General features: G+C 40.6%; 1 protein-coding gene across 1 annotated transcript in view; it reads left to right on the top strand.

Moving 5' to 3' along the window:
• KCNQ3 (potassium voltage-gated channel subfamily Q member 3) overlaps positions 1-24204 on the top strand; it is a 185923-nt gene that overhangs the window by 146819 nt on the left and 14900 nt on the right. Inside the window, exons 2-9 of the mRNA XM_053959614.1 lie at positions 7498-7588; positions 9340-9466; positions 11170-11342; positions 13295-13450; positions 14801-14911; positions 15837-15932; positions 17317-17411; positions 18639-18665. Coding sequence (XP_053815589.1) covers positions 7498-7588; positions 9340-9466; positions 11170-11342; positions 13295-13450; positions 14801-14911; positions 15837-15932; positions 17317-17411; positions 18639-18665 — 876 coding nt within the window. The remainder of the gene's footprint in view (positions 1-7497; positions 7589-9339; positions 9467-11169; positions 11343-13294; positions 13451-14800; positions 14912-15836; positions 15933-17316; positions 17412-18638; positions 18666-24204) is intronic.

The raw sequence follows: 24204 nt of genomic DNA, 5'->3' as shown, positions 1-24204 counted from the left end.
TTTTGATCTTTATTGATTTCAAATGAGAAGGTAGAAAATATTATAACACTGTGTTCAATCAAGGCAGAAGTCACAACTGTGTGTTCAGAAATTATTCTCACTTGCTTTTTTTTTTTTTTTTTGAGATTTCTAAAACTTTATTCAGAGAGTATAATTCATTCATCTCCTTTCTAAAGAAGCAAGGAAAGGTTTGTGGGGGAGATCAGTGCGTGTCTCTGTGAAACATACTACATCTTGTGTACCCCTAAGATTTTGTCATGTTTGGAAGTAGACTCTTAGATCTTTTGTCCCCCTGGACACAGCAGTCTTGGGTGATATTTAAAAAGGTATCTTCCTAGAAATTTTTCTCCAGATGTTTAAGCATTGATATGGATGATTGCTAGTCTTGCCTTAGGCTCTTTCTATCACCTGAATTCACTTCTTTACAGAGTTTGCTGAACTCTGGGTACTTGACCACTCAATTACAGGCTGGTTTCAAAGGTCCAGCACTTTTGTTTTGCAAAACTTAGCAGAAGCCAGTGTAGGAATCTTAAGGTTTACCTTCAAATGGCTCCACACCAGTTTTTTAATGTCTTTTGGAGAATGCCCTGTCAGAACTCATTTGATTTGTGGTTGTTGCAGCTGGGGCTGCTGGGTGATGTGGTTTGGCTCTGCGCTCTCCCTGCTCTGCTGCAGTGATGGCTCACCGTGTGCTGTAGTCTGTGTGTCTCAACTCAATTAGCAGCTTGCTGCCAGCCAGAGATAAGCCCATGGATAGGCATTCTGGTCATGGCAGATAAAAGCCCCAAACAATAGTTCAGTCTGATGTCCTTCACTTGATATAAAAATAGAATTTAAAACCACTAATGAAGCAATTCAGGATATTTAGTTGCAAGTCAGAAGCTTTTCCATCCTTATTCAAGATGCAGGGGATAGGAGACATCCAACTCCTTGGTAGCTAATGCTGTCATTGACTCTCCTTTGCTTCTGCCATCTGTCCCCCACTCAGGCACTGCCTTGGTCTCTCCCAGCAACTTACATGTGCCAGGAATTTTGGAGCACTTTTAACACTTGTCCCAGGAGGGAAATAGGATCTTAGTATATGACTCTTGTCTTCTAAGCTGAGAAAAAACAGGCAGGGAAATGTCATGCTCTGGGCTGTTTTGCAGTCTCATACCAGCAAACCTGGGAAATGTGTCAGGCCATTCTTCTGACAGAAAATGCAGATTGATGGTAACTGTGCTGTCTGACACTGCTGACCCAAAATGTGCCAGCATGTCAGACCCTCTGAGAAACATGGCAATGGTGGTCAACAGGGCTCAGAAGAAAAAGGGTTTTAGGACTGGGCCTGAAAAAAAGCAAGACAAGGAAGCTTTAACTTGGTTTGGCTACTACATGGAGGAGAGGAAAGAAGAACCATCTGATATAAAAGCTGTCCTTTTGCACCCTAAATGCCCTGCTGTGGAACACAGCTTTCCCCTCCCAGGTCTTGATTTTAAAAGCTTTCCAGATTCATGGAAATAGCAGTGAAGCCCATTCAGAGGCATTCCTGCCAATGAGAGCCCAAGGCCATCAAAAACCTGGCACGAGTAAGGGTTTGGGCTTTTCTGCCTCAGCTTCCTGCTGTGCCACGGAAAAGTCTGTCACTTCTGTCACCAAGGGACAAGTGTCATTCTGGCCTACTACCTCATCACCTGCCAGGTCAGCTTGTATGCCAGTTAGACTAGGGCTCTTTTGGGGATCTTTCTTTACTTCCTAGGGATTCCCTCAGCATCATGTGAAGGACTTTTTTCTGCCTCTGCCGTGGCAGCAAAGCAAGAGTGCAATACAGCTAACTGAGCATGGTATTTCTACCCTGTCTTTGCTATACAATGGCACTGGGACATGGATTTCTACATGGAGCTGTGGGTGTGCATTCAGGGAAATCCCTTCTTGTTGCTTTTTTTCTCTTCTCTTCTCTTCTCTTCTCTTCTCTTCTCTTCTCTTCTCTTCTCTTCTCTTCTCTTCTCTTCTCTTCTCTTCTCTCTCTTCTCTTCTCTTCTCTTCTCTTCTCTTCTCTTCCAGGACTTCCACTAAGTTTCTCAGTGCTTTTTCATGCATCCCCGGCCCTTTTGTAGCCTCACAAAATGTTTGGATTTTTTCTGTCACCCTTATCTCAGTAATGATCTCTGGCCTATTGCTGGGAAGTGCAGATATTCAAGAATCTAAATATTAAAAAATGAATATTCCAGAGTCTGTGGAAATCAGGCATGCATTCCCTTCTCTCTGAAGAGCTGTTCTCAAATATTTGGTAATGTCATTTTTTTTAGTGTTAAAAACCCTGACTCAAGTTTCTCATTAGCAACCATAAAGCGATCAGTGCAAGATACTGCAGATGTTCTGTGAAAAATGAAGTTTGGAAGAAGAGAAAAAGATGGTGGGTAGGAATATAGAGCAACTGAAAGAAATGTGAGAAAAGATGCATTTTTAATCCTTATGGGTAAAAGCCAATAGCTGAACAAAATAAGGTTTTTCCAATATGAAAATTGGGAAACTGTGTGGGAATCATGGTTTAGAACCATATTGCTTTGGATACCCTAAACCAAAAATTTAGCAGAACACTGTCAGATTTTCCTTACATATCACAATCTTAGAGAATTCCATTAGCATTTACCAGGTGGCAGAGCATAATGAAACCAGTGCACAAGCTTTAAGGGAAGAAAATAAAATACAAAATGAAGCACAGCCGAAAAATCTAAGATTCATAAGAACATTTGTGTACAGAAGAGTCCCAATGTCTTGCAAGAAGTGGTATTGAAGATGAGAGAGCAAAAAGAAATCTGTGCACTGTTGGACTGGGGTAATTTCTTGCTAGTAACTGTTCAGTTAGAGGCTAGAGGCTTTCTTAACCAAAGCCTGGATTATAATTTTTTAACCAGGATCCTTGACCACATGTAGACGTGATACCTAAATTTACAGCAAGGGATTTCAGACATACCAGAACTGCTGTGGCTGGCTGGCTAATTTCAGTAGCAAAAATACATAAACATTATGAAGAGGTGGTGTTTATAATTATATCCAAACCAGGGGTAAACATAAGGGGTGGCATTCAGCTAATTTACACAGTAAACCTCTCCATAGGAGCTCATCATCAGTCTGTCCTTAGAGTTAAAGAGAATATCCTCTCTAGGTGCTCCTGCCCAGCTTGAGCTATTTGCTTAAAATCAACCTGAGCTGTACACAGAAGCACATTCCTCTCTATTAACTAAACCTCACTGAGGCTTAACATTGTGTCCCACAGCACAAAAATTTGTCAAAATGATACCAAATGCAAATGTAGTTTGGCCTGCCTATGGCAGATCTAGTGCTCAAAACAACTTCATAGGAAAGCTGTTTTGGAATAGATTACAGGCAAATTCCTACAGGATCTGCTCCTACAATTTTGAAGGAAGGGATGGTGAAAGAAATGATGAGCAGATGTATATATAAAACACATAAAGGTTCTCAGCTAGATCTGTGTTCTATTGGCTTCAAATGAAAACAGATATAGAAGAAAAATTCAAAGAATGGGGAATAGCAAAATAAGTAAAAATGTACCAAACAAAACAGTCTGTGATGTTCATACAAGAAACATTAGATTCATGATCATACATAGTTGTAAATTACTTCTGCTTTTCTGGGAAAGAATTTTTTTAATACTCTTTTTAACACAACAATATAGTGCAGTTAGAAAATATGAGTGTTAAATATGTAATTTCTAAAACTAAGAAAATATATTAACCTGAATAATATGTTATTTGTGACAGTAACAAACAAGCACTGCCATTTGGTGGTCTGGAAATTATGCATACAACAAACTAATCAGATTTTTAAGGCATAATGCTGCAAATAGGAACCATGTAATGTGCTGTGAAAAATTATGTAAAATAATGGCAAGGATGATTCTAAAAAGCTGAAGAACACATTCAGATCCTCATTTGGCATATGTGATATACATTCTTGAAGCCTGGACTGCCACCTGCTGAAACACAGTTTAATAGGAAGCTTTGACTTAATAGGACTGAGTTTTCATTTTAAACCTTGATTTTTCACCCTATTTCTTTCTTCCAACCCTTAGTGCTCTATGTCCCATGTGAGTTAAATTTCAGATTTTCTCCCCTCCTGTTCCTTGATTGCCCAGGTCAGTGGTAGTCTTTCTTCTGCTCATCCTCTGTGATTTCAGCAGTTTCTTACCCTGTGATTTTCTTGTTACAATTTTAGAGCCAGACTCGACCACTCAGCCCACACTGCTGCCTCTACAAAATGAAATTAGGCAGTGTAGACTCAGGCTACTTGTCCTGTTGACAACTGTCTTTATGTTTGCATGGCCACCATATGGGAATAGGTGTTCCCACAGTATGGGCAGTAGCAGCAAGGGGAAGATGAACTTTCTTATCATCTTTGCTGAGCAAGGGGGACTGATGTGAGAAGGGTGGAATCTGAGTGACATCTTCCATAGAAAGAGGACACAGGGAGACTTGCAGGCTTCAAAACCATCAAGATCCAGACCAGAAGAGGCTGGGCTGCATAGCATCAATGCAGATTAAAATTGATGGCGTGCTCTGAGCTGCAGTGATAATGATTGCAGAGGCTGAGGAGGACTGCTGAGATGTGCGTTGATTAACTTGTGGGTGTTTGCAGTTGGCGTTTACCCTTCAAATATGGTGCAGCAGGAGGAAAGCAGACCCTTCCAAGATGGTTTGTGGTTATGGGTACTAACACGGGCTTTTCATCCCTTCATACCCCAGTGTCCTGCGGGAAGGAGCCGGAGCGAGGCTCTGTGGGCTCGGGGGTTTGGGGACTGCAGTGCCCACTCGGCAATGGCACCTCTGAGGCGCTTTCATGCACTTCCTGCAATGGGGGGTTCAGGCCACAATCTCTTCTCAGATTTGCCCTCAAGATTTATTCATAACGACTTGTGATCTTCAGTATGACACTCTCATCCTACTTTTAGTGGGTGTTTTGTCCTGCATGACCTATTGTTCTCATGGGTGGGCTGTCACTTGGAGCTGGGACCTGCAGCATGCTCTGTGCCACACAGAGGGATTGAACAAGCTGCACCCCCAGCAGCACTGAGCAGCTGTCCCTTGGTGTCAACATCTGGGATTTTTATTGACCAAACTCTTTCATCACCCCTTTCCTTGTATCAAGTACGTGGCTGCAATCATCCGAACATCCCCTGCTTTGAGTCGGTTTCGAAACGAGGGGGCTGCAACCCCTCGCTCTGCGGAGCACCGGTACCCTCTAGTGGTAAAGCCGCAGGCATTTCTAGGCAAAAAAAGATGATTTCACTACTAACTTATCTTCTGTCTTCCTTTTGGACAAAAGTCTGTACATCATCTTTAATTGACAGCGGCGTTTTTTTAAATGACATCGTAATTTCATGCCTTTAGTTTAAGTAGCCTATGATGTAATGCGATGATGTCATTTCCTTGGACTGCTCTCGGTGTGTTTCACCTTTCATTAAATCATTAAAATGACACTTGTGAGCTGATGGGTGACCGAATTTCACATGGTATAAAGAAGTGGCTGTAATGGAAAGTACCAAGCAGCAGCTGCTCAAGGCTTTAAATGGGGTGTTGGCGATGGTACCACTCTAAAGGCTGTAGTGTGGCAGAGCATAGGTGGCTTGTAGTTAATCCAAGAGATCATGTTGTCTTTGCTTAGCTTTCACCAGTTTGCTCTTGGAGGTTCAGGACAGCTGGATCATGGGTCGGGAAGCCAGGGAGCCACTGGCTTTATAACTGCATGGAGGGGACAAGAATATATGGTGTGACAGAGCTCAAGGGCATGGCAGGAGCACCACAAAATTCCTAAGTGAACTGCCAAGTATCTTGAGTAGCAGTAGTGTGGATATAGGTAGATGGCAAAAGACACATTTTGCTCTCTTTCCTACCAACTACATAACCCATGCTCTAGAGCAGGCCTGGGGAGTGGTGGGAGTGAGGAAAGGTGAAATTTGCCAAAGAAATCCAAAATTATTTAGCATGAGCAAACACATTTACTTCTGTTCTAACCTTGCTCAAAATGGCTGATCTGAAATTTTTCTGGCATAAGAACAGTGAATTTCAGAGAAGCCACAGCAAAGTAATCCTTCAGGATTTGCTATAAAGTGTTTCACTGTTGTCTTTTCCTTGCATGTAAGGTGCTAGTGCACTCTGCTCAGAGGACATTCCCCCCAAAAACCAACAGGCGCTATCTGGAGCTCGCCTCTGCCCTTTCACTCCAGCTGCAAATAATTTGCACATTCTCAGAATACCATTCTTTAGCCCTAGGTTTTCTCAGACATGAAGGAAATGAAACCCCAAGGTTTTCGTGTTGCTGAGCTGAGCTCCCTTGTCACTGCCTCCTCTGCAGGCTCTGGCTCTGCTCATTTCACCCAGTGAAACAAAGTGGAGTTTTTCTCAGCAAGAGATGAAATCACACTACAGGAACCAGATTGAAATTCAAAGCAGGTAGTACACATAAAAACAGCTTGATTCTTCACAAGCTTTTTTCCCTGGATAATTTCAGCACCTAATGCCTATGATATCTTTGATGTACCCCAGCTATGAAAGCAGGAGATCCAGAGCTTTTACAAAGACATCTTTCTAATTTATTCATTAAACTCAAAATATTTCAATGGCCACCTGCCCCTCTGTTCCTGTGGATCAAGTTTTAGAAACACATTAAAATGCCCATGATTTGGGTACATGAAGTACCAGAATATAAGCTTTCCCCTTTGCTTCATAGTAATCACTTCTAAAAAAGATTTTAAATAGCTTGAACTTGGGAATAGTTTTGCAAAGCAGATCAGTTAGACTGAATTGGATTTGCCAGCAGTGGGAGTTAAATTTTTAGTCAAATCTCTGTGTTCTGGAGCCTCACAGACAGAAAATAACAGGGGCAATGATTTATCACACACTTTGTTTACTGAAGTTTAGCAGAAATTAACCCTCTCTTGTTACTCTTTCAAACCCTTTCGTCTTTTCAACTGCATAGAAATGAGTGCAAAAAGAGAAGGAAAAAAAAAAAAAAGAAAAGAAATGCAATGCAGTTTTTAAGGGAGGGTTTGTCCCAGTGCTGCCTTGCAGTGAAGTGTTTACTGTTTCCCAGGCCTCAGGATGTGCCAGGGAGATCCACTGCACTCTAACTGCAGTGCCATTCTGGGCAGCACACAGCTTGGAATAGACCCCCTGAGCAACACTGCCCTCTGCATATCATACAACCCCTTCCCAAAATGCACTATCACCCATCTCATTCTTGAAGAATCTGAGTTGATTAAAGCATGTCTGTCCCAGGAGCATTCTGACTCTGGGTCTTGCCATGACTGCCAGCTCCCCCTGCTCCAACCTGGTTGAAAACTTCTGATCTTCATCAGAAGCTCCCTCATTCTCGCCAACAGGGAGCAGCCATCCCATAGAGGTCTCTACTCATGGTTTTATAGGCAATATCTCCAGTGCAAATATAGAGAGGATTAAAAATGCTGTGCTTTTTTTTTTTTTTTTTTTTTTATTTCAGATTTCTGATTGTTTTGGGGTGTTTGATCTTAGCAGTCCTGACAACTTTCAAGGAGTATGAAACAGTTTCTGGAGACTGGCTCCTCTTGCTGGTAAGTAAACGGTGGCTGCTGCATTGCCCTGGTAAGGTCCTGGAATTGAAATCAGCCCCATCAGCAGGGATGGAAACTTACTCCCAGCTGTGCATGCAGTGAGGTTTCTGCTCCTGGTCCTGGAGCGGTGACTGTACACTTACATATTGGAGAGTTCCCAGTACATTGTCAACACCAACTGAGTAAAAAGTAGGTGAGGTTCCTGAGCAAAAAGAAAATGAGAGGAAAGACTCTAGCCTGAGGCTTTTAAATAATGGTTTTTCAGCATTGGTCTAACAGTCCCTCCATCAGATTATCAGGAAATTTCCTATTGACCGTGCCAGACCTAAGCACACTTTAAAAATATTTTTCGGAGGAATCTTTCAACAGTTTTGATTCATTCTATAGTATTCTACTAATCCTAGTATTTCTTTCAAGGGAGGTCATAAAAGTTGGACTCATGCTTGTGTCCAATAGCAGCATAACTGAAATTGCTGTAGGCAGTGCCTTTGGGAGAAAACGTATTCACAGCAAACACATTCCAGATTGCTTGTTCTATAAATGCTGAAGTTCATGCTCAGGATTTTATTTCAGCAAGGCCTCCCATTTAGCAGAAGAATTGAAAAATAGAAAAAAAAACCTCACTAAATATAAAATTGCTAATTCAACATTTTATGAAAATGACCCTAAAAATGAACTTCCTTTGCTCCCATAGCTATCACAAAATACAGGCCACAATGTCTCCCTTAACCTGGCCTTGTTTAAAGTATCCCTAGAGAAACTGCACACCAAAATTAGTTCCAGGATCTCAGTTTCCATTTCCCCTTGTACCTCCAGAGACATATAGATTCAAGCAAGATCTAAATGCCAAAAGGAATGAAAGGTGAATTCCCCTTGCATGTTCTTTCTCAAAAAGTGCCTGTATGAAAACACCTCCATCCCTCAGGAAATGGGAAACTCGGTTTTGGTCTCTGTTACCCTGCTTAGGCTCATCTTTCACATTTGAAAAAGCCTGAGGTTATCTTTCCTTCTCCTGTGCTTATTTTTATGTGGCTCTCAGCAGCTTTTAGAAGCTGTGGGTAATGAGCGTGAGGAAAAGTCCCCTTTTCCCTCTTGCCAGGAATTCACAGAGAGGAAAAGCAGCCACGTACCCCAGGCTGCCCTTGGCACCCCATCCTGCTGAGCACCTCAGAGAAGCTCTTTGCTCCCCATTCCCTCCTCATGCTTCGAAAGGCACTGGAGCAAGGTGGAAAATCCCTTCTTTCATCCACCAGAAATTTAAGGGAACAACATATGCCTTAAATTTGCCTTATATGTGTCTTTATCACTGCTTTAAACTTATGACTATATGAGTATCCTGTACCCTGCCCTGTCTGGACAGATATGGCTGCATGAGGTGCTGGTGGGTGACCCTGGGGGTGGGTACAGAGTGCCCTGGGGGCTTTGCAGTCACCTCTCACATACATCTGCTCATTTCGTGTGGAGCAGGAGGTCTTTCTGTGAAGTAATTGTCCTTCCATTAAGGCAGGGTAAGCACTTTTACCCAACAGCAGGGGCAAATTCTTCCTTCAGAGTACTTATCAGGCGGGAAAACTATGCCCCCACTTTGCCTTGCCTCTGTCATCAATCTTGATTCTCCTCCACTCTTTTCCTCTCTCTTACACATATCCTAACACTTGCACCTCATCTGTTTCCTTCAGCTGTATCCTTTTGTCCAGAATTACTGCAAAACTTTTTGTGAGACTAACAATATCATTTGTGTCTTGATACAGGAGACTTTTGCCATTTTCATCTTTGGAGCAGAGTTTGCCTTAAGAATCTGGGCTGCTGGCTGTTGCTGTCGCTACAAAGGATGGAGGGGGAGACTCAAATTTGCCAGAAAGCCTTTGTGCATGCTGGGTAGGCACATGCTCTCTACTACTGTTTGCCTCATTAATGTCCTTTTTCTTTTTAAACCAGTTTGGGGGATGTCAAAAAACTGGTGATTGGCAGTGCAAAGAGCACTGAAATCACATCTGCCCTTTATGTCAGGACCTGTGTCCTGCTTGGAGTAATTATTTGAAGTAGCCCGCAATAACTTGTAATTAAGACACACTTGGGTACCTAGTTAGTGAGGAAAAAAAAAATTATTCTACTTTTCAAATACATTTTCCTTGTGCTAAGCCCCATTGCACTTTTCTTAAGCTCATCCTCAGGAAGACTCTCTCTGCCTTCAGTTTCAAACCACTTGAGAACCCAAGTGTATACCGTCTTCCCCAGCTCCCTTTCATATTTGTGTTTTGTTTTACAATTGTATTGTTGGTCTGTATTTGCAAACAAGTATCTTTGTGATTTCACCCATGTTGTCTTTCAGGCTTGGAAGGCACTGCCTATAATTATCCATAAAATTACTCATTATTCATGTTTGAATACCCTCCTGCAACTACTCATTATATCCACAAACCAACCAGCCAACATTTAGGAGCTCACTCTGCCCTGAACACTGGTCATCCCCATTCATTCACTGATTTTAGGATATCCTCACTTGTTTCAATTCTCTTCAGGCCAAGCATTGGGTTTTTTTCTTTATTTGTACAGCACATAACACTCTGGAAGCCATGGTGCTGCATGAATACAAGCCTCTCTTTCCTCTCCCTCTTTTTGTTTATCTCATGGAGCTAAATTATAGATAAAATTGTGACAAATTTTCTTTGTGCATCTGTACTATCCTCAATTTAGTAATGCTCCTTAGGGTGCTACTGCTGTACAGATACTTCTAGTAGGTTTGTGAAGGCAGCAGATGTGAGCAAGTGGGATTTATACTGTCTCATTCCTTCTCAGTAACAGTGTCATCTCACTTCTGAGTATGAATCTTCATTGATATCTGGGTAAAAACCAGAAGATATCCTGGATTTATTAAAATCATCTCTCATTTGTCACTGGTACAAGTTTGTTTTGAGAATGATTGGAAGTGAATGAATCTGAAATCAACTTTTTTTGGCTGGAAAGAGAATATAAAGACAATTCAAAGACTGAGTGCCCAGAGAATATTTGAAGCTGTTTGGTACCACTTTCTTGTTGTACGTGTATAAAGGATCAAAAAGAAGGGGGAAACAAGGAAAAGAAAGAAAACAAAAAGAATTTATTCAAATTTCAAACCTCTTCAGTTATCAGCAAATTGCTCCTGTGAGCTCTTACAAAAAATAGTAGTGCTGACTTCAAGATTTTAGTGGGAAAACTCAGCCAAAAGAATAAAATGGTATGTGTACCATCAAACCTGAATTTCTCATCTGCTGACCTGTTCACTGTGGTGTTCCAGTGGTACAGATGAGGTTAAGGCTGATTTTTTGTCATCATTTGGACACTGTTTCCATGCATCCCTAAGCGAGCTCAGTGTCTCAGGTCCAGGCATTGATCTGTAAATATATCCCAAGGCTTTCCAGGAGGTTCTGTGCCTGATACTGATGTGTGGCAGCTGCAGATATCTGATTAATTGGCAAGAGGAGGCATTTTCAGGCAGCTTCGAAACTCGCCTAGGGAAATTTGCAGCACAACCAGATGGGATTAAGAAGCAGGTGATGGGGCCACTTTTGTTGGCAGGCTTTGTTCTTTTTGCCTTGCAGATATCTTTGTGCTGATTGCTTCAGTGCCAGTGGTTGCTGTTGGGAACCAGGGCAATGTTCTGGCAACGTCTCTCAGAAGCCTCCGCTTCCTTCAGATCCTACGGATGCTCCGCATGGACAGGCGGGGTGGCACATGGAAACTTTTGGGATCAGCTATTTGTGCACACAGCAAAGTAAGTGAGGAGCTTGCAGGGCTCAGATGGACCTTGGGGAGAAAGATTAAAAGGAAAGAGAGGGGATGCACAGGTACAACAGTGTCTTGGGGTTACGTTTAGCAGTTCAAAATACAGTTTTGTTCTTTCAGCTTTATTCCCTTTTTGATTCTCTAAACCATTTCTGCCCCTTGTTTTACCTTTCTGTGCTCAGTAGTGGTGCTGGGAAGTGAGACCGTGTTCATTCCCACATGTTACAACAAGAATTTTGCCTTTACTGTGAATGGAAGCAGGGACATCCCTTTTATAGTGAAAGATGCTGAAATCCTTGACAAAAACACCTGGGAAGTTGCAACATTTGTAGTGGCTTCTCTGACTTGTCTGATCAACAGATGGAGCAGGCCTCTGAAGGGATGGAAAGAGGTTGGTTACCCTGAGAAATGTGCACAGAAATGTGGTTTCCAAAGGAGCTACTGGTAAAATTTTTATTTGGAAGCTTAGGTCAGACAATACAGAGATGGACACAGTGGGAACCCAGACAGGCAAAAATTTCTAAAGTCATCTTTGCTTGATCTAACTTGATGCTAGAGTCAGACACACCCTGTCTTGCACCAGACAGGTACTTGTGTTCTTGTATTTTTACAAAACATTATTTCAAGTTAAAAACTGTCTGTCTAAAAATTCTCTAGATGAGATTTCTCATCTGCACAGGATGTAGAAAAATTGCATATGCTCCACAACATACTGCTTTTTCTTACCCATGAATGACATTCCTGACATTTTAGGCGGTTTTGAAAGTTAAAATGCCAGCTGGCATAGCATACTTAGACTTTGCTTCTGTGATGGGACTAATGGGGATGCCCACCATGCTTCATTTCTTAAGAACTTCTGCTTCTTCCTCTTATAAACTTGCTACAAGACAGGAGGCAGATAAACACTTATGTCAAAAATGTTTCTAAGGAAACAGATCGTGAAAGAAGTCCATGTAACAAAAACATTGTTTAGAAATTGTTAAAGGCTTCATTGTGTGGGATTGCTTTAAAATATTGTTTGGTTCCCCAGAACACACTTTTAGACCTGAGCTGGCTGAAGGAGGTTAGAGGGAGTTGTGAGAACTTTGCTTTATTGGAGACAATTTTGCTAACAATTTCCTTCTGTGACTGCACACCAGAAATTAGCTAAGAAAGTTTTTCACTTGTCTCAAGATTCAATTACAAAGTTATCAGCTACAACTTTTTTTTTTTTTTGTCTCAATGCAGTTAATTGAATTGGATGAATGACTAATATGAATGATAAAAATTAATTGGAATATTGATTTTTTGACCGCTAAAAACCTTAAAAAATGTTCTGCCTTATTTCAGATATTGCTGGGATTTGGGGATTTTAACTTGGGTTGCTGCATGCCCCACCTCAGTGGGACACTCCACTTTAGTCATTCTCTCTAAAACAGCAAAGTTTGGGGTTTGTTTGCACACTGAATACTTTCAAAATCTGTTCTTATTTCATGAATTCATTTTGAAAACATCATTCATGATGGGATCAGCTTTGATATGGCTGAAGAGATGGAAGTGCATCCTTCAGCCTTGGCTCTCTGCAGGTAGGGAGAGGGCAGAGCTGTTGATTTCCTTGCCAAGACTGACCAAGCCCAGGGGCAGAAGGAAAGAGTCAAGGTCAGGGTCAGAGCCCTGCACCCCCTGTGCCACAGGAGCAGCTAAGCCCTCAACCCAGCTTAATGCAGAGTCACAACTGCAGATTCCTCCAGGCTGCTCCTAAGGAAGATTCTGTGTAAGGGCCAATTCTTGTAAATCTCTGCATTATTTCCCACTAAGTGCTGAGCTGGGCTGGTCATGGATGTGACCAAAGCCAGCAGTGTTGTTACCCTCTGTGCTTCTCTCTCCTCCTGATGTTTACTCTGCCACTGTGGATATTGAGGCTTCTTTCAGCCCCTCCATATTCATCTGTTTCTTTTGCAGGAACTCATCACTGCTTGGTACATTGGGTTCCTGACACTCATCTTATCCTCATTTCTTGTTTATCTGGTTGAAAAAGATGTTCCTGAAAAAGACGCTAATGGGGTGGAGATGAAAGAGGAGTTTGAAACCTATGCAGATGCTCTGTGGTGGGGGCTGGTAAGTGACTCAAAAAATACCTTATACCCTTCTTGAAAACTTCATATCCAAGAAGAGATAAAGTTTTATGGATTACAGTGCAAGTGCTGCTATATTTGGGTGAAAGGCACATTACACCAAAAGATTACCAAAGTAGGGGTGCCCCTACAACCAATTAACAAAACCTACAACCCTGTAGGTTGATTTTCAGAAAATGGCCCTTAGGTGCTTAAACCTCCTTCAGAAATCCATCTGTGTTCCTGGTGGCTGGGAAACCTCTTTTAGAGGAGCATCTCTTTGGGTATCACTGCACTATGGGAGACTGAGCTCTCATGCCAGCAGTGTCCTGCAGTGAGAGCTGTTTTCCTCAGAAAATGGCAGAGCCAGAGCTGCCCAGTGGATGGGTCTGTTGGGCTGTCAAAGAGCGCCAAACGTTTGGGCAGTTGAGGAAGATACACATGGCAGGTTTGGTTCTTATGGAGTCAGTGACTGAAGATGTCTCTGGGTTCAGATGGAGGAAGTAAAAAAATATTTCTGGAAAGATTTACATAGCAATTCTCATGTCTTACATGCATTCCCCAAAGATCAGGGAATGCCATTGGTGGAATGATGCTGAACGAGAGGGATTTTTGATACATCTGTTCTTGTCTCTTCTGATTAAGAGAGGAGTATTGGTTTGCACCACTACTCATTCAATGACAGATATTCCTGCCATTCCAGAATTCATGTTGCTTTGCTACTGATAGTTAAGGAAGTCTATGTCATGCTGTGACTTAAATTCAGCAGCATATTTTTTATTCAATGTGGTTCACTCATAAATATAAGATACTCCCCTCCCCCCATTATTAGTCAAAAGATACCAAGTGTTGCCTAGAACACCTGGATGTTTCCATGTCCTTTTATATCCAGGACATTTAGATAGAGTCTTAGTGGTGAGAAAATGTACACAGCTGGAAATTAACAATTGTGCCAGAAAGGAGAATGTTTTCACAAAGACACCTTTGCCTTAAAAAGACCAGGACTTCAGGTAGAGCTAGTTCTGACTAGGTTGTTAAGGGTCTGCAAGCTGTTAACTGACAAATCCCATTCCTGACTGTGTACTGATGGTGGGCAGAAGATTTATGTGGAGTTCACTTGCAGAAAATGCATTTGGAAGAGGCAGCTGCTTTGAGACTAAAGCCATTCTCCATGCAGTGCCTTGTGATTATGATGCCACCAAAAAGTTGGTTGACCCATCCTCAAGATCCTATTTCACCAAGCTGTGCATGAGCACCCCCAGGGCTAAGTGAGTTACACAGCTCTCATGGTGACATTTACACAGAGCTGTTGGCTTTGTTTTTCTTACATTAGACCTGGTTCTTTTGCCCACAGATCACCCTCGCTACGATTGGATACGGTGACAAAACCCCTAAAACATGGGAGGGACGGCTGATTGCAGCTACATTCTCTCTCATTGGAGTGTCTTTCTTTGCTCTTCCTGCAGTAAGTACCTTCCCCTCCTCTATTAGACACAGCCCAGGGCTGTGCACTTGCAAAAAGAAGGTAAAGTTAATAAAATCACCAGTGGAACCAAATCCCTTTTAAAGAAGTACTCCAGAGATTTGAGTGGGTCTGTATCAGTAAATGGAACTTGTTTCTTCCCAACTTTGCACAGAGTTGGGAATAATATGTCACCCCAACACTCCTCAAATCACTGTGTGGGCATTGTCTGACAATGCTAGTTGGCACAGGACAAAATCAAACCAGCAAGTGAACAATCTGGGAAACCACAAGTCAGTTCATAAGACTGTACACTGGCACGTGGTATTACTGATATTAGCATAACCCCCATAAAACATATATTCAAAGGATTTGGGGTCCACTATTGTACTAATTAGAATTTGACCCATCTTACCCAGCCCTTTATTTCCTTTGTCTGCAATGTCCTCAGATAAGAATGAGACAAAATCTGACTGAGCTGGGCTGAATAGCAACAGAAACTGCCTCAGACCCAGATTTTAGGGTATTTTTCCTCTAGATCCAGATTTGGCAAGAATTTCACAGAGGATGACAAGTCCTGCACTGTCAGATCCAAAGCATGGTCTAGCACAGCCCTTGTATCATGCAAGCCAAGTTTCAGTGGAAATGGAAAGTAACACAGCACCTGGACACTACCAGCTTGGAAAGGCAGTAGACACTCAAGAAGCCTATTGGGGACCTTTAAATGATTTGGTGTGGCCTGCAGTCCTTGAGAGGATCATGACAACCTACTGTCCCATGAGTGGAGCAGCAGGAAATGTGTAGGAACTGCACAAAGACTGCATGTAGCCACCTCCATCTCCACCCTCAGACCTGCATCCTCTCATCATTAATCCCTTTTGTTCTGAGTAAGAAATGTCTAAAATCTTGCATCACTCTCTGCTTTCAGGGCATTTTGGGGTCAGGGCTGGCTCTGAAGGTCCAGGAGCAGCATCGCCAAAAACATTTTGAGAAAAGAAGAAAGCCAGCAGCTGAGCTCATTCAGGTTTGCAGCCGCTTCCCTCTTCCTTGAAAAAGTGTCGTGCATGAAGACTGCTGCATCATGTTAGCAAGGGCCACCACTCCTCCCCTGCCCAAATTCCCACTTCCCATTGCAGGAGGTGAGAATTTTGGTTTGTCAGTTTTTCACACTGAGCTGGATAATCCAGAGGCCTTTGCAGTTTTGAGGAATCTTTCAACTCCCAGAATATCTTTCGGAAGAACAGTGTCTTTCGAAGAAAGGATCTCATCTGCTAGCTTCTGTAAACCAACTGGCTTCTGCATCACTGCCACAAAATCACAGGAAACAAGCTGTTGAAAACACATTCTTTACAAAATACTGATTTTTTTTTTTTCAGTTTCCTTGAGAAAATGCTTTTCTGTGCAAACAGTTATGTTGTTACTGATGTGAAAACAGCAATAGAAGTAACACAATAGACAGTGACAATTTCACTCAAGGCAAATAACATAAATAGTATATGTGGGTTTTATAAATGAAAACACACCCTGTATCCTCTGTTATGCCACTGGATGATCCAAAAATTCAATGGAAAGCGAGCCCTTATCTCACTTGGATATCAGTTATGGCCTTTTTTATGAATTCAGATTATTAAGCTTAAAATCATTAGTCTGTATGCTGACAAATTTGAAATTATTCATTCTTACTAGGTATGGAGCACATTCTGATAGCAGTTAAGTAAATGACAGCATTTTCACAGAGGGACAGAGAAAGTTTCTGTTTTATAACAAATGGAAGCATTGGTGCTCAGGATCAAAACAGTCCCCAAGAGAAACAGGCTGAATGGCATTAAAATTCATGGCTGTTCTCATTAAAAACACACTTTAGCAAACAGAGAGGGCTGCAGGCATGAATTGTGAATGGAATTTGATGGAATTTAATTTTAAGTTAAAGCATCTCCACTGATCAGGTAGCTTATTTAACTAGTGGGTTTTAGGTTGGGGAATTTTTTTGGAGAACTTTAATTTGAACTAAACGCTGAAGTAGAAAATTGCTCAGCAAAATTTCTTCTGATGATACATTAGGAGGCAAACTATCTTAAGTACTTCCAGAATTACTGGACAAGTCCAGCAGTGATTGAAGCTCTTTTAGACATACCAGACAGGACAATAAAACCATTTTAGTCTAATGCAATGTCATGTTCTGTTAATGGTTTCTCTCCATGTCCTGTCTCCTTTAACAGCCCTCCAAGATCAAAATTCAGTGTCAAAAGATTTTCCATATAGTGGTACTCATTTGGTATGGCTGATTAATAATTAATTTCCAAAGAATGACTCAGGTGCATTGTTATGTTCTTTGAAAGAGTCTGACTGCAGTCAGCTGGGAAATAACTTCATCTAACACTAATTATTTCCTCTCCCTTGTAATTTAGGCTGCCTGGAGATACTATGCTACTAACCCCAACAGGATTGATTTAGTTGCTACCTGGAGGTTTTATGAATCAATTGTATCATTTCCATTTTTCAGGTAAGTGCATTGTCCACCTCTCCATCATTTTCTGTGAAGTATCAGTCAGGATAGGGAACACAGTCTTTATCTATATATAGGTAACAGACAGTTTCCAGAAAACTCTCCTGAAGAAGAGGAATCTTTTCTGAGGTAGTGATTTAATTTCAGTCACCACTTCTGAATTCAGTGAAAGTATTCCATACATAAAGACATTCAGAAAAAATGGATGCTTATATCTTTATGGCTAATAGACTGATCCTCACTCTCCTTGCCTGTCAAACAGGCATCTTTCTCACATTTAGACCTTAATATTGTAAAATGTTTTTTTTAAATAAACCTATATAGCCCTACGAAAAGCCAAGACTTTTAGCTACAGATTAGCAGCTGATAATAATGGGCATTACATATCTAAGTTAGTGCTTTGATCATTCCTCCTGGTCTTGCTGTTGTGCCTCATTCTGAAAAAAGTGCCCTTAAACTACTGTTCAACTCAGAGGTCTCCATGTGTAGTTGTGCTCACTGCACTGATACTGAAGCTCCAGCTGTCGCTCAAGACTGACTTAAAATGTTTCAGACTCCTGCTTTCACAAAGGGCAAATTACAAATACTCACCCTTTCTTTGTTTTAGTCACAATCCATTTTTAGAATCAATTTCATGGACTTCAAAAAGGAAACCTCTACAAAAAAACCTCTTAACACCAAAAGTGTTTAATTAAGGCCCAGTACATTTCTTTCCTTTTCTTTATCTCTTTTCACTCTCTGTCTATTCCCACATTTTCCATTACAGAGTAATTTCTTCAGGATTTCTTGACTGCAGGGTTTTTCAGAGAATAACTCTCAGATTCATAAGGAGTCTGGACTCATTACTGTGACTTCAAGCTTGCTCATTTTGTGTAGGTTCTTCTGTGATTCAAATGCAACCTGAAGTTTAATAGGTGTTTTGCAAATAAGATCCTGGGAGAGAGGGCAGGGGAGATCACTTCTCACCAAAGACTGGATTGCCAATCTAAGCAGCACAGACTGGTTTCAGGAATCTATATAACTTCTTTTTTTTTTTTTTTTTTGCTTTATAGCTAGTTGAAAATGTAGCTTTTATTCTGCTTTTCTGTCAGTTATGGTCACAGAACAAAAGAAGTATAAGGTATTAGCAGTAGATTAGCAATTTATATTTTAAAAATATGCTGAATTTATGATGTGATTCTTCTCTCCTTTCCTTCTTGTAATGGCTGCTCTCTTCTATAAAAGGAAAGAGCAATTGGATGGTACTGCCAGGTATGTAGCTGTCATTATTGTATATATATGTTTTAATACAGCTGTTGGAGGATGCAAGCTAAATAGATCTTTGTGGATTCATGAGCTGTTAACTAAATCATGCTACTAACACCACAGGTAATCATTAAAAATTATTAACAAGTTCATTTCCTAACTGCTTGCCTTTTTCCCTAGTTTAACAACACAGCTAAAATGCTAATTGTACAAAGGCAGTGTTGCTTGCTGATTGTCTGTAAACAGCTTTATTGTTTGTTATCGCTAATCATGGTCTAGATTTCTCCTGATCCATGCTGCAGAGCCAGAGTTTAGCATCCAGATTGTTCTGGGAGGAATTTAAGACTCTGGTTGCTGTTGTTGCTCCACGGTCTTGCACAGAGCAATGTTGTGGTGTGAGTCAGTGACAGTTCACCATGTGCAAAGATTTGTTGACTATAAATACAGAGGTGGGTGTCTAAGACGGAACAGCAGGATAGTAAATCTCTCTGGCAGAGAGATTTATAGAAGCTACATTAGGTTTAAGGGCCTGGTGCCACCTGTGCTGAAAAAAAGGGAAAGCTCCCCATCCCACTGGGGTATTCACAAGCAAAGATGATGAAGGAATCATCAACACCAGCACTGGTCAGTCACTGAAAACTACAGCAAAGCAGCCACTGTCAGTCAACATACAAAGTCTCAAATGGAAATGATATCTTTATAACCTTTTTCAGATAAGTAGAAGAGTCAAATGCACACACAATAATTGTAAAACAAAACTTAATGTTAAACTGCTATCAATGGGTCACTCACAATGAAATTCAATAGCAATTAAAGGATAAATAGTTCCACAGTGCTGAAATTACTTCAGTTTGCATTGCCATTTACAGCACAGAGAAAAGGAACAAGAATTGTAGCTACATCTGAAAACTGTGACCCAGAGGTCAGGTCTGGAGTTCCAGTCCCTGGTCTGATGAAAAGTTATGTTTTTCTTCTTGTTTTTTTTAAGTATTTCATGCAACACATGACAACTTCAATAAAGGAAGTTGACCAAAAAAAAAAAAAAAGCTTAATACTTGCTGTTCTCCTAGGAATTTTTGGGGTTCAAGCCTCATTTAGCAGAGAAGAAAAACCTATCTCAAGTTTTCTTACAATTCAGGCAGTGCTCGAAAAAGGATGTCTTCCTTCTCTTACCACCAAAATCATGAGCTCACCTCAAAGATGACTGAGTGGGAGGTACACAGTTTGTGAACCCCCATGGACCTTAAGTACTTTACAGCCATGGCACTCCCCAGGCTAAGCAGTCATGAGCAAGCTCAGTTGCATTAATGCAGATGTTTGGAGATTTTAGCCATCTCCAGCATTGGTAACAGCTGAATTTTGGTCTTCAATATGTAGGGAAGAGCTTGGGTGCTGAAATTCTTTGGGGTATGTCATTCCATAACTTGAGTCAAAATGTTCTGGCTGAGATGCAGCACCAGATTAAAATTAGGTAAGAGAATGCCTGCTGCAGTTCACTGTTGGTCACAGCCCCACTAGAGAAGCTCCTGCACCTGCAGCAGTTCTGAGTTACTGTAGCTTTCAGGCAGTAGAAATCATTTTATGTCAACACACTGAATTAAAAATGGAAAAGTATGACTCACAAAATCTTTAAAACAATAATCCCAAGTCCCCTCATTCTAGCTGGATGTAACTTGATTTTATTTTATTATATATATATAATAACCCTCAGCAAAATCATCAGTACACCTGCATGGGAGCCTTCCTGCTAGCAGAAATGTGTTTATGGAATGAGGCATTCAATTAAAGAGATTGGAAACCCTCCAGGTAAACAGACATATGATGGTACTTGTGGGTACATCCACTGACTTCAGTAGAAATGTGATTCAGCCATAAAATCTGGTTTTTTTGACAGTACCACATCCCATCTCTCATAGAACTCTTATTTACAAACCAGATAATTAAAAAAAAATCGTCCTTCTGCAGTGATTTAGTATAGAAATTATTAGTTGTACTCCACTGAAGTTTATGCTTTGACTGCATTGAAATAAATGAGCAATAAGGGAATGTGGTCCTAATGGGGAGAACAGCCCATAAGTGTCCTCAGGTTCTTCCATCAGTTAAGTACTTAATGAGAAAGTAAGTAGTAATGCTGCTGTCATAATCAATTGCATTGTCTGATCCATGGTTGACAAAGGAGAGAGAATAATTGGTCCAAAATTTTCACAGAAGCTTTTAATAAACTAAAAATGAGGCCTGGCTGTATCAAAATTTGAGACTGGGAGGCACTTTAAGTGGCAGAGATTCTAGTGAGTAGTGTGAAAGCTCTTTAGGAACTCCCCAGTTCTAGAGCTGAACTCTGTGACAGATCCTTCTAGGATCTCTCCTGGATCAGGAGAGAAACAGGAGCTGGCATGATGATGAAGTCACAGATAAATACAAGACCTTGTTCTTAGACCACTTGGGAAGAACACGGGGGTCACAAATGAGTGGAAAAGTCCATTTCAGAAGTTGGATCCCAAGGCAAGGCTGCAGGGAAGGACTTTTCACAGAGGAAAATCAAGTAAATTTTGGCAGAAATCCAAGGCTTTATTGAAGGTCCCTGTAAAATAAAACTGGGAAGATTTATGATGAAGAGGACATTGGACTGGAGCTCAACTCTGTCCTGTAAACAGTGAAGGGAAGTGGTAGTTATGATGCTGCTCTTAAGAACAGTATCTTCCCTATGTGTAACTCCCCAGCCTAGGAGGAACTGGGCTGTGCTCTCTGTGGCTCACTGATGAGTTTACTGACCTCATGCCAGAGGTGCCACTAGCTTTTTTCTTTTCTTAATCAATGCCTAAACCTCACAGCCCCATGAAATCTCAGATAGCAACTGCTTTTCTCCCTGTATTGCAAAGCTTTTTCATCTGTTCAGCTCTCCAGAAGGGAGATTTATGAGGAAGAGATACTAATGCTCATTTCTGCAGGCATGCAGCAAACCGTTTAAGCAAGCATTTGGGAGCCTGACCTACATTCAGGATGGGTGTTTGATTGCCAGACATTTTTTTTTCTGAGCAACTTTTTATGTCTATGTTTCAGGAATTATTATTGGGGCCTGATTTTTTTAGTGCTGTCATTAGCAACTGTTCCACTGACTTTGACCAGAGTTTAAACTTGCATGTACAGGCATTTTAGTGAAGAGTTGTGAACTTTCTTCTAGGATCTTGCTCCTGATCCTCATTGTCCCACTTTAGAACTAGCCATCAGGAGAGCATGTTCATTCCTAGACCTATTATTATGTGATTGCAGAAAAGTAATTTATCCCAGTTTCCTTTATATTTATCTCTACAAGATAAATAATATTTCTGTGCCTTTGGAAAGTTGATTTGATTTTTTAAAGTGGTATCATGAGTACCTGTCCTTCCTATTACATGAGTATGAAAGAATTAATGAAATGTGGTGCATTTTTGTATTGCCAATGCTGACAAAAAAATGAAAATAAAACCCTACTTTGCAAGGTATAAAATTTTGCTGTAAGTTATTCATCCTAATACATCTGCCCAAAACAAGAAGGAAAAAAGGCCACTCTGATATGCACACCACATTAACTACAAATGAAAGGCTCCCATTCTTTTTCATAGAGCTTTTCATGGGTAATCATTAATGTCTCATCTTAATAACTTTTCTTCACTTTACAGTAATGTCATGATTAGTAGGGAGTCATTCTTTGGATCAAGCCTCACAAGAAAACTTAGGTATATATGTTCAAGTAACAGTTGAGCCTTATTCTTTTCATATTTCTTGCATGCCATTCTCTGCCTGCACTTTCTGTTTTTATTACAGTAGTTCACCTAACCACCATCAAAAGTAAGGGACAATAAGACTGAAAAGTTATTAAGCATAAGAAGAAAGTTGCATGACCTTAATTGTTCTACTGTTCAGAAAACATGGGATATTATCTTCCCAATAATCTGCTTAGAAACAGGTGCTTTTCTCTGTTTCCATTGAATAGAAATTAAACTAGTCTAGTCTGCATAGAATTTTGAAATTTATTGTGAGAAAAATATACTATAAAAGCTAAACACTATTCCTTATGTGGTCCTAACCCTGCCAACACAATCATGCAAGTTACTTTGAATTTGAGTTCAGTGGAACAACATCTTTGCATGTGTATTTGCAGGTTCTGGTTCAGCAAATGGAAAACAAGTAGATGCTTTTGACCATCTGAATAAAGTTAGTGACATGCTTAAATATCTTGCTGAACTGTGATCTAAGACGTGGGGCAAGAACTTTACCTTCCTGCAAAGAGACATAGACATAGCTTGTGACACTTCAGGAATATAAAAGACACATCATTAGAAATAATATTTTGACTGAATTGCAAAATATTTTACTCTATCCCACACCTTGCTGTCATTCAACTTTATCTGGTTGCTCTCATTCCAACTTCATTCCACAAACATGAAACCATCAACCTACAACTCAGCTTTTCTAGCTGGAGCTCTTCAGCTTTTGGAGAGCAGCAAGTAAAGCACTCCATTTTTTCATTTGATGATTGGCCTGTACAAAATAGCAAGAGACTTTGATTTAGCAGTTTGATTTGCTTTCTAGTGCTTGATGCATGATATGTTCACTTTGAAGCAAAAAGTGGGTCAGCATCCATATGGTTTCTACCTACAATGTCTGTATCCATTGGTGAAAAATATCCATCCTGGTTTCACAATGAATTGGATTTGGATTATTCCTCCCATAGATTTATATGACATCTTTATTTTCATCCATCTCCAGTCCATTTAGAAAGTGTGGATGAGAGAAGGGGCTAAGCAAAGGCCTTTAGTGTATGTAAAAGCTCTTTCTTTTTCTGAAGGGCATCAAAGTTGAGCTGAAGTTTTGGTTTGTGGTCATGTTTATGGGCAGATAATCTGGATGGTAGGTGAGTCTGGATTTCAGGTCATACCCACCCTTAAATACCGGTGAGGATGTATACCACCAAGGAGTGTGGAAGTTTGTTGACTTAGAAAGGACTTGCAAATTTAGGCCTCAAGAGTCAGGGTGCAAAGTGAAGTCATTAGTTTTCAGGAAGCTGTATTCAGCTATTTTGGGATAGAACATTTTTGAGAGATCCTTTCTGAATGAAAGAATGCTACTTAATAAAAGGGAAATTTGATTGGCTAAAGTTTAGAACTACCTTGGAAGCGTGGAATATTCTTTGTTTTATTTTAAGAAATCTCATAAACTGTCTGAGATCCTTTGAACAGGTTCACTGCAAAATTCATGTCTGTCATAACATTAGTTTGGTGTTAACTTCTATTAGGAAGTGTTCAAATCAGAATATGGAATACTTCTGGAAGCCTCATTCAGAATGTTTGATTTTCCAAAGCCAAGTTCACCCATATAAATTCATCTGATAAGGTACAAAAATACTGGAGTAAACATGACTTCCTTCTGCTTCCACTTACCTGAGACTAATTACACCTAGTGATTTTAAACTGTAAGAAATATGGGAAAATCTCCTGATTATCATTTGTCCTTGTTAGGTGAAAGTGGTAAATCCATGGCAGAGGGCTGTTTGGTTCACTCTTAG

This window comes from Vidua chalybeata, chromosome 1, assembly GCF_026979565.1.
Source record: "Vidua chalybeata isolate OUT-0048 chromosome 1, bVidCha1 merged haplotype, whole genome shotgun sequence".
NCBI classification, from domain to species: domain Eukaryota; kingdom Metazoa; phylum Chordata; class Aves; order Passeriformes; family Viduidae; genus Vidua; species Vidua chalybeata.
Note: the sequence above shows the minus strand (reverse complement) of the source record. Positions and strands in the feature narration are given on the sequence as shown.